The sequence below is a fragment of the Stegostoma tigrinum genome, chromosome 35 (genome assembly GCF_030684315.1).
Source record: "Stegostoma tigrinum isolate sSteTig4 chromosome 35, sSteTig4.hap1, whole genome shotgun sequence".
Lineage (NCBI taxonomy): Eukaryota > Metazoa > Chordata > Chondrichthyes > Orectolobiformes > Stegostomatidae > Stegostoma > Stegostoma tigrinum.
Genome location: NC_081388.1, coordinates 17,521,380 through 17,537,495, shown reverse-complemented (window position 1 = coordinate 17,537,495; position 16,116 = coordinate 17,521,380). Strand labels below are relative to the sequence as shown.

Genomic DNA, 16,116 nt, shown 5'->3' with positions numbered 1-16,116 from the left:
ATTTTAGGGAGCACCCAATGTCAAATTTATACTAAAGAGCAACATGGATTGGACAAGAAGACACCAGTCTGAATTGAATACTGTGTCCTTCAAATGCAATTTTGCAAGCTTTCAAGAAGCCAAGTACTAATGCTAATGAGATGAGAGTAATTATAAATCATTAATCAAATGTACTTTAGAGACATTCTATGAACATACATAATAGGAGTTAAGACAAATCTCACTTAGTTCATCTTTTTCTATTTCCCATCGCATAAACGACAAAAATAATCAGCTATGTCCTTCTGGCTATATGAGGTTGTTTGCAGCCAGTATTTTTCTTCCTGCTGAGTTTCTCTTAGCAATTTCTCTTTTTGCTTCAGATCTTCAGCATCCACAGTTCTTTGTTTTATTTTTACTTTTGGAGATGTTATTACATACCTATAGAGCAAATAAGACTGGGGCCCGAGTGTCCTGGTTCAAAGAGTAGGGACCCCACCACTGTGTCACAAGAACCCTCTGCAGCTAATATTAGTATACGATCGATGTATAAACTATCACACTATTCTTGATCCATCTGGGCCTCTCTCTCATCAAAACACTTGCCAATGTTTAGATCTCTGATCTCTCATCCCACTGGAATTTGATGGTGTTGATTTTCAGTCCTTAACCAGTCAACGAGTCAATCGAAAGACTTCTGATCAAGCCTGCAACCATAGCCCACCTTTCAATCTGGTTTGTAGAAACCACAACTGAACCGGGACGTTCCAGCTCCCCCTGCTCCCGTCCAGTCATTAATAATTTCTGGAAAATCTGTGGTGAAATGACTCCTCCACTATTTTCTGATCAACGGGATTAGCACACTCAAAAGCTGCTCATTGGCAGACCAAACCCCCTCTTTGTCCCAAAGGCTTCAACAGACTGTGTCTTAGTTTTAGCTTTTGTTAATAAAAACCCGCAACATATGTTTATCCAAAACCTTTCTATGGAAAAACAGCACATGACGACCCTAGAAAATCCTGAAAACCAGCTCTCACATTGGGCAGCATTTAGATGAAAAAATTCATGGTACTTGCCCACAACCACAATGACTGCTGACTCTTTGTATGTTTCTTATTCATTAATTAAACATTTCCCATTACAAGGAAACACCTTATCTATTATACATTTTGTCAAAAACATTTCCATCTGAATATCAATTTGCTTGATTGCATTTCCAAAACACAATCCAAGAGAATGTCACTTACATATATTGCACATATAGCACAGAAATAGGCCATTCATTCCAACTCGGCCATGGTGTCTCGAGTTTCCTTACATCCTTCACATCCTTCCTCATTAAACAGCATAACTCCTTAATCCCTTCTCCCTCATCTGCATTAATAGCTCCCTTTAATTGTATTACACTATTCACTTTATCCAATCCCCTTGGTAGCAAGTTCCACATTCTCACCTTCTCTAGGCAAAAAAAACCTCTTCTAAACTTGGATTCCTTTGAGATATCCTTCTATCAATGGCCTCCTTCTTTCCCAAAGCTTAAACATTCTCTACCTACTCCATCAAATCCTTTCCTAATTCAGGTCAACCTTCAGCCTCCTTTTTCTCAAAAGAAAAGAGAGACCCAAACTGATAATGTTTTCCTGATCGGCCTACTACAAATCTCCATTTTCTCCTTATAGCGGTTTTTGTTTGCATGCTCTCCAACGCTTTTACACACTTCTTGTCGTAATATAGCCACCAGAACTGTAAGCAGTACCCCAGGTGTGGTCTAAAACCAAGGTTCAATTTGAGTTCACTTTTCCATTCTCTTGGTAAGAAATAAACCTCTGGGGGTTTGCTTCTTTATGACTTTGTTAGCCTGGGTCTGCCATTTTTAAACACTTGTGCATTGTTACACCCATATCCCTTTGATAGTCCGCACTATTTGGATCGTTGCTGAAAAGACATTTATGCAGAGACAGTTCTTCTGAAAACTAAAGGAACAGATTAATACGTTGCACTTCTTGTGAATTACCCAGGAGCTTAAGAAGCTTTACAATTCCCCATTATGTTGTCTATGTCATTGCTCGGCCAATCAGAATGAACTTACTAAGCAGTCAGCACCCATTTCCCTGTAATATAAATTGCAGTGACCTCATGAATTTGGCGTTCTTTTACATGTCCTGATGAGAGCAAAATGAAAAGCTTTGTCCATATGTCCCTTTATTCAGCACTACTTTGACTCTTATTTACAAAGTAATAAGCAATCTCCTTATTTTTATTGTCAAACTACCTCATACATATTTAAGCTGATATTAATTTGCCAATTAAATGACCATTCATTAAGTTTGTTAATACTTCCTCATAACCTAATGTTTGGTTCAGAACCTGCAGTGAATGACAGTTAATCATCAAATTATACCCTTACTCTATAAGCACCATATAAATATTTCTACCCGCAGTGAGAAGTCATGATCTGAATGTGGCGCCTGAAAGAGGATATGAAAGCAGCTTCACAGTAACTTCTCCCATTGCCTCTGTGCACATGAACTAACCTGGCTCTTGTCCTGGCAATATCTCAATTTTGGTTTTCAAGTTGCTCTACTGTTTCACCTCCTCCCCATCTCTGCAATGCCCTCTAGCCCTGCAATCCTCTAAGACATTGTTGCTCTTGCAGTTTGGAGCTATAGTGTGTGTGCTTACTTTGCCCCACAGTCGGGCCATGTCTTCAGCTGCCTGGGCCCTAAGATTCCTTCCCTAAAACCTTCCCCCATCTCTCTCTCTCTCCTGCTTTGAGACACCATTTCAAATCTATCTCTTTGACCATTTTTATTTTGGTCACTTGTCTTAATACTTCACATGGTTCAGTGTCAATTGTTTATCCGAGCAAGTTCCTAGGCATCACCCTGGGATGTGAAGTGATAAATGTGCCATACAAGTGTGTCCGTTTTTTTGCTGCTCTGTGTTTCCAGCTGTGCTATTTGCCTTGTCTTTTAATGTCAGAAAACTCTTTACTCACCTGCTCCCTTTCCTCGTCAAAGGCAGATCTTTCTGTAAATAATAGAAACAGGCAAATAGATTAAGAGTTTTCATGGTTCTGTCATATTGCAGCAATAACTTCTGATCTCTGCGATCCTAGCTATTCAGAACACATCAATGATCAGTTATCACATTAACTCTTCCAAAGATGCATATTTACACTGCTCATCATTACCAACCTTGGGCCTGACCATAATCAATAACTGAATCAGATAAAATGCTAAATGGCTGCCCCAAAAACAGAGGCCATGTCGTACAGGAAGGTAATTACATATTTTTTCTTTTTACATTTTCAGCAGTTAATGTTTATTTGGTAAAACCGAAAGAACTGCGGATGCTATAAATCAGGAACAAAAACAAAGTTGCTGGAAAAGCTCAGCAGGTCTGGTAGCATCTGTGAAGGAAAAAACACAGTTAACATTTCGGGTCCAAGTTCTGAGGAAGGGTCCCTGGACCTGAAATGTTAACACTGTTTTTTTCCTTCACAGATGCTGCCAGACCTGCTGAGCTTTTCCAGCAATTTTGTGCTTGTTCAATGTTTATCTGGTGTCCACTGACACCCTTCTTCAAAATGATAATTGTAACTGATGTTAATATATAATACATCAGTGTTTCATGAGACATACAAGTACAGTTTTCTGGACTGGTGTTTACTCCAGGGACACTGAAGCTTAATGTAAGTGCAGTTGTGCGCAGAGATTTCTCTACTCTGAGGTTTACCTTCTGCACTGTCACAGGGTCAAAATCCTGGGACTCCCTCCCTCATAGCGCTGCTAATGTATGTACACACCTACATGGATAGGAGCTTAAGAAGGTGGCTCACCACCACCTTCATGAGAAAATTAAGGAAATGCAATAGGTGCTGAAGTTGCCAGCAATGCCCACATCTCGTGAACAAACAAAAAGAAACAAAATTAACATGAGCAAACAGCCAAAAACATAAAGGATAATCAGTTCCATGCCAACATTAGCTGATTTCTTTTTACTCATTAGTGGGACTGTGTACCACTGGCTGGTTTAGCATTTATTTCCCATCTTTAACCATCCTGGAGATGGTAGCAGTGAGATGCCACCTTGAAGTGCTGCAGTGCTTGGGTGTAGGTGCACCCACAGCGCAGTTAGGAAAGGAGTTCCTGGATTTTGATGCAATGACACCGAGGAACAGCGACATTTTTCCAAGTCAAGGTGGTGTTTAACTTGGAGGGAATCTTGAAGGTTGTGGTGCTCCCAGTGATCTGCTGCTCTTGTCCTTCTATACGGTAGAGTTCACGAGATTAGAAAGTGAAGTAGGCATAGGCTTGTCAAACTGCTGCAGTGCATCTTGTAGTTAAAACACACCGTTACGACTGTACGAGGATGGTTAAGGGAGTGAATGTCGAAAGTGATGAACGGGTTGCTGATAAGTGGGCTGCTTTGTCCTGGATGTTTGTGCTTCTTGAGTATTGTTGGAGCTGAACCCATCCAAAAAGTGGAGAGTATTCCATCACTCTGCTGACTTCTGCCTTGCAGATGGTAGATGGGTTCTAGGAAGTCCGGAAGTGAATTACAGTGCGGAGAAGCATCCTAGCCTTGAACTTGGTAAAAATTTCCAATTACTTGCCTGGAGAGAGGTTTTGCAGGTACAAGGTGGCTCTAAAGTTGAAACAAAAGTAGAAATTGCTGGAGAAACTCAGCAGGTCTGACAACACCTGTGAAGATAGAACAGTTAATGTTTCAAGTCCGGACCCCTCAGCTGAAGAAGTGTCACTAGACTTGAAAAGTTACCTCTGTTTATCTTCATAAATACTTTCAGAACTGCTGATTTTCTCCAGAAATTTCAGCTTTTGTTTCAGATTTCCAGCATCCACATTGTTTTAGATTTAATGGTCCTTCATGTTCTCTCAATGTTTGGCCATGCATCAATTGGGCTGATTTAATTCTCAAGCTGCAGTACAAACTCTATTGTGTAGCTTCCTTGTCAGATATGACCAAGTGATCGATGACTTTACAAACACACCCATGGCCATTTCCTTTAAATTTACAAAGAAAATCATTTTTCTCCAGAAAGGAAGGCTTACATTTTATGTAGTGTTTTTTATCACATCTCCAACTTCTTTACAGCCAATGAAGCAGAGTCATAGAATCCAGGCAGCATGGAAGGAGGCCATTCAGCCCATCAGGCCCACTCCACTGCCCTACCCCTATATTTTCCTGGTCTGTACATGCTCTGGACACTATGGGCAATTTAGCATGGCCAATCAACCTAATCCACACATCTTTCTACTGTGGGAGGAAACCAGAGCACATAGGAACCAGAGGAAACCCACACAGACACAAGGAAAATGTGCAAACTCCACACAGACAGTCAACCAAGGATGAGATCGAAGTCAGGTCCCTGACACTTCAAGGCAGCAGTGCTAACCACTGAATCTCTGTGCTGTCCTTTCAGTACATTCTGAAATGTCATCTCTGTCGTGACAATTTAGCAGCCCTGGGGTAGGTTGGGGAATTAGTTTAATGATAGTACCACCAAACCATTTTTCCACATCCTTGTTGAAATGTGTGTAAGATTTTATGGTATGTTTACTCTGGCTGATGATGACGAGTTGACAGCTACTTCATGGCGAAGTGCTGAGAATGGATAGTGCCAACAGGAATATTCCAGTCCTTGTTTTCCAATCAATGCATCCATCTTTGTTACATTCCATCCCATGCTTTGTGACAGATGTAGTCAGTTGGGTGGCTGACACAGGAAATGTTAAGGAAGGATGTGAACAAGGAGATCATGCTAGGGAAGGTGTAATAAACAGCATGCAAAATACATCAGAGCTATTTTCAAACAGGACTACGGCTTACGTCATATCCCTAATATAGAGACTTGAATTTTGGCATATTTTAATCTGCAGGCGTGAAATTAATTTCACTCCTCCTTCTTGGTATTTCATCTGAAGCCCTGAGGGAGTGCCTCACTGTTGGAGGTGCTGTCTATCAGATGCAATGTTAATATAAAGCCAGGTCTGCCAGATATGATGTGTACTATTCAGCGACGAGCAGGGGTGTCTCCTCCATTGTCCTGCATTGATAATCATTCCTTAATCAAAATCATTAAAACACTCTGATCATTGTTGTATTGATATCTGTGGGACCTTGCTGTGTACAAATCGGGCCATATTCCCTGCTAATGCCATGACTACATTCATAAAATCATTAACTGGCTGCAGAGTTCTTTAGGGCTCGTGAGGGTCTGAAAGGCACTACACAAATGCACAAAAGCAGCAATCCCTCAAAAGGGCAGAGTTTTCACAGTCAGGTGTTTCACTAAAGGTTTGCCTAAGTAAGGGGCTGCAGTGACAGTGAATATAATGTGAAGATGTAACTGAAATTACAGCAGTGTGCTGGCAAACCAACAGAAAGTCAGTTAGCATCTGCGAATGGAGAAGGTACCATCTCAGCAGTCATTCACCACTGCCACAAAACGTTACAGATGCTTGAGGTCGTCTAGGACTTTCCAATTTGTGACTTATCAAAAGCACAGCGCAGAATAAGGCAGTTAGAGAAAGCGGGGGCAGATATCATCCACAAAAAAATTGTAACTGACAGAGCAACCCAAAGGAAACGAATTACTTAACACTGCTCCCAGGCTCACATGCTCACTGTGTCTGCAAATAAAACCCCTTGTCACTTTAATTTTGGGTTTTGGGGGTTGAATTCTTTTCCTTAGATACTTGATAGAGGCATTCAACAACATGAGGGCTTTGGACAGAAACTGGCAGAAACAGTTCCCAATAGCGGAGGGGATCATGAACTAGATGGCACACATTTAAGGTCTTCGGAGAAAAAAGTACTGGCAACCTGAGAGGAAAAGCACCTTCATGTAGTAGGGAGTTAAGATCTGGCAATGTGCTTCCTGAGCATTTAAGAGGGAATTGGATTGTTCTCTGAAAAGGAAGAACATACAGAATTATGGAGAGAACATGGGGGATTGCACAATTGGAGTGCTAGCACTGACACAATTGGCCAAATAGCCCCTTGCTGTAGACCCTCTATGATTCTGTCCTTTGCTACTTTAATTCCACATCCTATTCCCAGTCTTTGCATTGAGGCAGACGGTATTGTGGGAGATCATTGGGCCATTTGTAAGAACTATTCAATAGTCTTGCTCCCATGTTCTATTCTTATAGCCCTGTAGATATTTCCTTTCCTAGAATTCCGTAAAATATTTTTCAACCATTTTCCAAGAGTTCTTGTTGAATCTGCTGCCATCAGCCCTTCAAGCGGTACAGTCAGGATCAAATCAACTCAATATGTTAAAATAAGGGCCCTCTCAGTGTCAATTCTGGCCTTTTTGCCAACTACATTGACTCTGTGTCCTCAGGTTACAAAGCTTCCCACCAGTGGGACTCGGGGACCGCTTTGCAGAACACCTACGCTCGGTTCGCACGAAACAACTGCACCTCCTAATCGCGAACCATTTCAACTCCCCCCTCCTATTCTGCAGATGACATGTCCACCCTGGGCCTCCTGCAGTGCCACAACAATGCTACCTGAAGGTTGCAGGAACAGCAACTCATATTCCGCTTGGAAATCCTGCAGCCCAGTGGGATCAAAGAATATGGGAACTGCAGATGCCGGAAGTGTAGAGCTGGATGAACACAGCAGGCCAAGCAGCATCTTAGAAGCACACAAGCTGACGTTTCGGGCCTAGACCTGTGTTCATCCAGCTCTACACTTTGTTAGCCCAATGGGATCAATGTGGATTTCACAAGCTTCAAAATCCCCCCTCCCCTCCTGCATCCCAAAACCAGCCCAGATCGCCCCCGCCTCCCCTAACCTGTTCTTCCTCTCACCTATCCCCTCCTCCCACTTCAAGCCTCACCTCCATTTCCCACCTACTAACCTCATCCCGCCCCCTTGACTTGTCCGTCTTTACTAGACTGACTTATCTCCTCCCCAGCTGTACTCACCTTTACAGGCTCTATCCCTGCCTCTTTAACCTATCTGCCTCCTCTCCAACTATCTTCTCCTCTATCCATCTTCTATCTGCCTCCCCCTCTCTCCCTATTTACTTCAGATTCCCCTTCCCCTCCTCCATTTCTAAAGGAGAATCTAGGCCCGAAAAGTCAGCCTTCTTGCTCTACCGATGCTGCTCAGCCTGCTGTGTTCATCCAGCTCTACCCCTTGTTGTCACAGATTGTCCAGCATCTGCAGTTCCTACTATCTCTCCCACCAGTGGAAACACAGTTTCTCCTTATTTGCACAAACCAAACCACATGTAATTTTGAATAATGACACTTAAACAGTAGACCTTAACAAGGATTTGTGTTGGTCACTTTTTAACCATTCTAGGATTTTGAGTGTCATCAACAGGTGGGCATTTATTGTCTCCAGAACATTTTTTACCCATCTCAAACTGCCCTTGAGCAAGTGAAAGGCTTGCTCAGCCATTTTTCTTTTATTCATTCACTAGATAAGGACATCGCTGGCTAGGCGGCATTTATTGCCCATTCCTCATTACCCAGAGGGGAGTTAAGAGTCAACCACATTGCTGCGGGTCTGGAGTCATATACAGACCAGACCAGGTAAGGATGGTAGTTTCCTTCCCTAAAGGACATTAGTGAACCAGATGGGTTTTTAACTTGCCAGTTGGCAATGGATTCATGTTTGTCATTAGACTCTTAATTCTAGATATTTATTGAATTCAATTTCTACCATCTGCTGAGGCAGGACTTGAACCCAGTTTCCCCGGAGCATTATCTGGGTCTCTGGATTAACAGTCTAGTGATAATACCACTAGGCCATCGCCTCCCCTATTTCAGAGGGCAGCGAAGGGTCATAGGAAATGCCATGAACCTGGAGTCATGTGCAGGTTCAGTCGGCTGCTTCAGTGTCACTGGGTCAAAACCTTAGCGTTCAGTCCATAATAGCACTGTGGGTCGACCTACACCAAAGGAGCTGCAGCAGCTCATGAAGGCTGCTACCTTCTCAAGGGCAGGTGGGATGTTCAACAAATGTTTGCCCAGCCAGCGACACCCATATCAGATGAAGGAATCAAAGAAAATAGTAATTCAGACCATCAGTGGATCTAATCCAGAATGAAACATCCTTCCTCCGAACACACGTTTCAGCTGTCTCTCCACATCAGGAGAAACTCCCTAGAGCTCAGTTTCTATTATTTAGATATTTTCTAAGCAACCTGTTTAGCAATGTTATTTACACATCCTCAGGAACAGATGGACCTTGAAAGCAGGCCTCCTGCCACAGACATAAGGACACTACCACTGTGCCACAGGAGTTCAGCTTCTGTTATTTACTGTGCTGAGTATTATCTCACACAGCTGGAACTGTAGAAAATAGATAACTGTGATCTAATGGGATTTTACTTGCAGAAAGAGTGGGTGAGAAAAGAAGAAGCAGATTTATTTTTAATGAAACCAGCAAACAGAATCAATTTTCAAGGAGCAAATTTTGAAACCATTTTAAATACCTGTGCAGCTGTCCTGTGCAGTGACAGATTGTTAAGCTTCATCACCTCTCTCCCATATGTTCTAATCCTACTGCCCATTTCCATAACATCTTTAGCATTGCCAACTCTCCAGGATTGGCCTGGAGTCTCCAAGAAATAAAGGATTAATTGCCAGAATACTGTTGTTGGGAAAACCTAAGAGTAAATAAAAATCCAAGGGCCAATTAAAGAGGGAATTGTTTTTATTAATTGCATGTAAGAGTATCCGGGAAATGGTTATTTGACGGTGGGCAAGATTAATCCTCTCAGTGAATTATAGCTCTGATACAACTGGTTACAGGTGGAAAGGAAATGAGTTTTTCTTTCTGGTAATACAGCGATTTCTTCTTTCTATCCATATTGCGAGGTTGTGTTAGTTTCTGAGAGCAGGGCAGTGATTGATGGCTGCAACAAGGGGCCAGGAAGAGACGGCAAGGTAGTGGTTCATATTGTGGGAAACAGAATGGAGAAAGATGATGGTGAGGGAGAGATCACAGGGCAGGGAGCAAGTAGACAGAGATTGGCGAAGGAGAGGAAATGACCATGGCAGGAGAGGGCTGACACCATGGAGCGAGGAATTGAATGGGAGAAACTGCAGGGAGGGGGGGCTGGAGAAAGCATTGCAGGTTAGTTTAGATGGTCAACGTGAGGATGGGGGCAGCAATTAAGTTCCTCTTGACAAACAAGCAGCGCTTGATAAACAATTACGAGTTGGATACTTCAGTTCTCCCCTCCCTTTCAAGGCTTCCTGGTTTCCCAAGCCCTCAACAAATCAGGCTGAAGCCATTCAATCCAATGGCTGCTTAAGTCTGAGAAATGTAGCTTCGAAAACATATGAAAATTACACACAACAGAATCTCTAGAAAGAAAACGGAAAGTGAGCAGAGAACTTGGAGAGATCTTTGAGATTATGTCAGGGTTCTTAGGTAGAGGGGTCCAAAAGTAGGCTCATAAACATGAGAAAGTCATGAATAAATCTAATTGGGAATTCATCAGAAATCTCTTTACCCAGAGAGCAGTGAGATTGTGGAACTCAATCACACTGGGAGTGTTTGTGGTAACTATTTAAGAGGAAGCTAGTTAAACATGAGAGACGAGGAAACAGAAGGACATGCTGCTAGGTTAGGATGAAGCAGCGTGGGAGGAGGTTCATGTGAGGTATTGAAGCCAGTGAGACTGAATGATCCATTACTGTGCTGCATAGTGTAAGCAAGTATTTAGTCCCAGAATCAGCCTCTATCTTTCCTGAGCACTCAAATACCTATTTAATGATAGGATACCCAATTGCCATACATCATACACAGCCTCATCTGACAATTCTACAAGGTTACAATGACTTGTTTCAACTTGTAGCTAAATGCCCTTCAAACACAAGCTGGTATCTAATTAATTTTATTGATAATCATTGCACTGTGACAGAAAAGCCTTTCAGCAAAGGATCAATAATCACAGCCAGATCCCTTTCAATCTCCACCTTTATCTAAGGGACACGATTTAACTCCATACATACTTCCTATTCCATTAAACACCACCTTGTGTTTAACTCTGTTAAATCCTTTCTGCCTTGCCTGATCCATTATAGTTAAGCTCCTGTAGTTACACATAACTCTTCCATGGATGGGTCTCAAGTTGGTGTGGTCTCCGGAGGTCAGTTAGCACTGATTACTAAAGTAAACAAAGCCAATAGCTTGGGTCCAATCCTTGAACCAGTTGTGAGAGTTCATGGAGGACTTGCCTCCTCACCTTATCCTGTACTTGTGGAGTGATTATCCTTAAGCTGCACATAACCTATTGTCTCTCTCTAATGGAGGCAGATGCCCATGTTACTTTGTGGACGATGGCTCGTTACCTCATACTGACCTCCACTTGCTTGGTACAAGTGTTTCTTGGTGAACTTCCTGCCCTGTACCAGTTCCCACGAGCTGACTTACAGGTGGGACACCATCTCTGGCATCAAAGTCATCTGGCACGGGGTAATGCTACTACAGCCATTGCCGACCCTTGTTCATGGGCTGGGGTACCTTATGCTCGTGAAACTGTGGCCATTGCCACTTGCAAGAAGTGAATGGGTGAGAAAGTAAGAGGCATACGTAGTGCGAGCAAAGATCATATTTCTTTGAAGCTCAGCAGGCCTGGCAGCATTTGTGAAGAAGAAATCAGAATTAAAATTTCAGGTCTGGTGACCCCGAACAGTTCTGAGGAAGGGTCACCAGACCTGAAACATTAACTCCGGTATTTTTCTTCTTCACAGATGCTGCCAGGCCTGCTGAGCTTCTAGCGACTTCTGTCTTTGTTCCCGATATACAGCATCCGCAGTTCTTTCATTTTTTTTAATTAATGTTTCTTTCCTTCTTTTCTGCAACTCCTACAAATCTTTGTACCTTTACAGGTGGTCTTAAACATCCCATGGCACCATTCCAATGGTTAGCAGGAGGACACCACCCAGGCCAATATTTACCCCTCAATCCATGTTACTTGCCATAGTTTCCAACTTCAAACATTCAACTTTCACTCCTGGGATTTTCATGATTTAATACATTCTTTTTAAAAAGAGAGAGAGAAAAGAGAAAACACACTGAAGGGGGGGCCACTGTGGTCACCTGACCAGGTTGAGCCAAATTCACAAGCCTGTTGTGAAATAAACAGACAGAGTCTGAGCTGAAATTAATATCAAAGCCACTGAAACACATTCTGGTCTCCCTGCCATAGAAAGGGTGTTGTGAAACTTAAAGGAATTTGAAAGAGATTTACAAGGATATTGCCAGGGTTACGGGGTTTAAGCTACAGGGAAAGGCTGAATAGGCTGGGGCTATTTTCCCTGAAGTGCCAGAGGCTGAGGGGTGACCTTATAGAAGTTTATAAAATCATGAGGGGCATGGCTGAGGGTATAGCCAAGGTCTTTTCCTCCAAGGTAGGGGAGTCCAAAACTGGAGGGCATAGGTTTGGGTTGAGAGGAGAAAAATTTAAAGGGACCTTAAGGGTCAACTTTATCACACAGAGGGTGGTGTGGGTATGGAATGGACCACTAGAGGAAGTGGTGAAGGCTGGTACAATTACAACATTTAAAAGGCATCTGGAAGTGTATATGAATAGGAAAGATTGAGAAGGTTATAGGCCAAATGCTGGCATCTGGGACTAGATTAATTTAGAATACCTGGTCGGAGTGGACGAGTTGGACCGAAGGATCAGTTTCCATGCTGTACATGTCTATGACACTATGACTATAAAGAAATCCTTGTCCCTTATTTCTGATTTGCATCTTTTTGAAAGTTCATACTGGGATGGTAGTTAGCTACAGGTTATCCCATTTCATAAAAAGGTGCTAGTCAAGGTGCATAGGAGATTTACCGGATGTTGCCTAGAATGGAGGGAAAGTCTTACGAGGAAAGGTTGAGAGAGCTAGGGCTTTTCTCTTTAGAACGACAAAGGATGAGAGGTGACTTGTTAGAGGTGTACAAAATGATCAGAGGTATAGTGGATAGCCAGAGATGTTTTCCTCGGTGGAGGTAACCATTATGAGGGGGTGTAGTTTTAAAGTGATTGGAGGTAGACACGGGGGAGATGTCAGAGGCAGGTTCTTTACTCAGAGAGTGGTAGGGGCATGGAATGCATTGCCAGAGAGGGTAGTGGAGGCGGCCTCATTAGGGCATTTAAGCGGCTGTTAGGTAGGCACATGGATGATAGTATAAGGTAGGGGTGGAGGTTAGATAGACCTTAGGATTAGGGTAAAAATTTGGCACAACATCGTGGGCTGATGGGCCTGTACCGTGCTGTACAGTTATATGTTTTATGTTCTATGAGATTACAATACAATACCATCTAGGAATGATGGCCCCACAAGCCCCTCCCCCATGGTTGCACCAATTCCTAGTCCTTATTTAGACCCACTACTTATCACGCTTACATGGTTTCTATCCTTCTCTTCACTTCCCTTCCATGTGTTTATCAAGACATGCCTTAATCATTGCTAATGTGCCTGCTTCCACCACCTCCACTGGTAGTATGTTCGAGGCCCTCACCACCTTTTTGTGTGAAACATTTTCCCCACACTTCTCTCCTAAACATTACCCCTCTCACCTTGAACCTGGGCTGTCTTGTAGTTCAGCTTGCTACCTAGGGAAAAAGCCTCGGACTATTTACGCTATCCATGCCCATCATAATTTTATAAACCTCCATCGGGTCACCCCTCAGCCTCTGTCTTTCCCATGAAAACAATCCGAGTTTATCCAACCTCTCCTATTAACTAAAACCCTCCAGGCCAGGCAGCATTCTGGTAAGCCTTCTCTGCACCCTCTCCAAAGCATCCACATCTTTCTTGCAGTGTAGTGACTAGAACTGCATGCAATATTCCAAAAGTAGCCCAACTAAAGTTTTATACAGCTGTAACATAACTTCTCAGTTTTGATATTTGATGCCCTGACTAATAAATGCTGTATGCCTTCTTGATCACGTTATCCACCTGTGTTGCCTCTCAGGGATATGTGGACCTGGATGCCCAGATCCTTCCGTATGTCAATGCTCCCGAGGATTCTGCCAGTTATTGTATAATTCGCACCTGAGTTTGATGTTCCAAAATACATCACCTTGCAGTCACTGACCTCCATTCTGCAAAGCACCCTCGCACTGCTACCTTCTGTCTTCTATGATCAAGCCAGTTTTGTGTCCATCTAGCCAGCTTATCCCGAATCCAATGAGACTCCATCTTCTGTACCCACCTCCCATGAGATAACTCATCAAATGCCTTATTTAAATCCATGTAGACAACATCCACTGCAATTTCCTCAATCATTCTTGTCACCTCCTCAAGGAACTCAATCAAGTTGGTGAGACATGACCTTCCCTGCAGAAACCCATTCTGCCCATCACTAATAAATCCATCACTTCCAAATGTGAATAAGTCCTGTCTCTTAGTATCTTCTCCAACAGCTTCCCCACAACTGACGTCAGGCTCACCAGCCTGTAATTACCTTGATTATCTCTGTTTCTTTTCTTAAACAAAGGAACAGCACTGATAATTTCTCTGGAATCTTGCCTGAGGAATCCGTTAAAATCCCAACTATTTCCCCCTTGGCTCTGGCAGTGTCGTATGACAGATCCCATCAGGACTTCGGGACTTGTCTACTTTAATACTTTTGAATACACCAACACTTCCTCCTTCATTATCTTGAACTGCCTGAGAGTATTCACACAACTTTCACTGATCTCAACATCCCTAACATCCCCTGTAAAAAACTCATTAAGGATCTCACCCATTCCCTCTGGCTCCACACATAACCTCCCTCCTTTCTCCATACAAGTGAACTGTATTTCAATAAAACAGCTTTTGGGCTGAAGAAGGAAGAAGAAACAGATTGGTATCAAAACTGGAAGACTCTCTTCTTCACTTTCTGTTTCCCTCAGCCGCTCTTAAAAACTGTAACTGATCATAAAGCAAATTAGAGAAGCATTTAGTAACTGAGAATGCAAGGGTATTGATAGATTTTGCCACTGCTGCAGATACAAGACAACCAGTAAACAATCCTGGTCTCAGGTTAAAATCTAATACATCAAGATCATCAAGGACTTCGTAAATTTTAAATTTCTTCTTCTTCCTTTTGTATCAGACACCTTCTCATTTATAAGATAATAAAATGTGAGGCTGGATGAACACAGCAGGCCAAGCAGCATCTCAGGAGCACAAAAGCTGACGTTTCGGGCCTAGACCCTTCATCAGAGAGGGGGATGGGGGGAGGGAACTGGAATAAATAGGGAGAGAGGGGGAGGCGGACCGAAGATGGAGAGGAAAGAAGATAGGTGGAGAGAGTATAGGTGGGGAGGTAGGGAGGGGATAGGTCAGTCCAGGGAAGACGGACAGGTCAAGGAGGTGGGATGAGGTTAGTAGGTAGATGGGGGTGCGGCTTGGGGTGGGAGGAAGGGATTGGTGAGAGGAAGAACAAATTAGGGAGGCAGAGACAGATTGGACTGGTTTTGGGATGTAGTGGGTGGAGGGGAAGAGCTGGGCTGGTTTTGTGGTGCTGTGGGGGGAGGGGACGAACTGGGCTGGTTTAGGGATGCGGTGGGGGAAAGGGAGATTTTGAAACTGGTGAAGTCCACATTGATACCATTAGGCTGCAGGGTTCCCAGGCGGAATATGAGTTGCTGTTCCTGCAACCTACGGGTGGCACTATTGTGGCACTGCAGGAGGCCCATGATGGACATGTCATCTAAAGAATGGGAGGGGGAGTGGAAATGGTTTGCGACTGGGAGGTGCAGTTGTTTGTTGCGAACTGAGCGGAGGTGTTCTGCAAAGCGGTCCCCAAGCCTCCGCTTGGTTTCCCCAATGTAGAGGAGGCCACACCGGGTACAGTGGATGCAGTTAACCACAATGGCAGATGTGCAGGTGAACCTCTGCTTAATGTGGAATGTCATCTTGGGGCCTGGGATAGGGGTGTGGGAGGAGGTGTGGGGGCAAGTGTAGCATTTCCTGCGGTTGCAGGGGAAGGTGCCGGGTGTGGTGGGGTTGGAGGGCAGTGTGGAGTGAACAAGGGAGTCACGGAGAGAGTGGTTTCTCTGGAAAGCAGACAGGGCTGGGGATGGAAAAATGTCTTGGGTGGTGGGGTCGGATTGTAGATGGCGGACATTTAGCCTCTCTCCCTCTC

The 16,116-nt window shown here is 43.5% G+C and overlaps 1 protein-coding gene across 1 annotated transcript in view; it reads right to left on the bottom strand.

Moving 5' to 3' along the window:
- The window catches only part of LOC125447503 (microtubule-associated serine/threonine-protein kinase 1-like), a 139,657-nt gene that overhangs the window by 107,996 nt on the left and 15,545 nt on the right, over positions 1 to 16,116 (bottom strand). Inside the window, exon 2 of the mRNA XM_048521936.2 lies at positions 2,978 to 3,009. Coding sequence (XP_048377893.2) covers positions 2,978 to 3,009 — 32 coding nt within the window. The remainder of the gene's footprint in view (positions 1 to 2,977; positions 3,010 to 16,116) is intronic.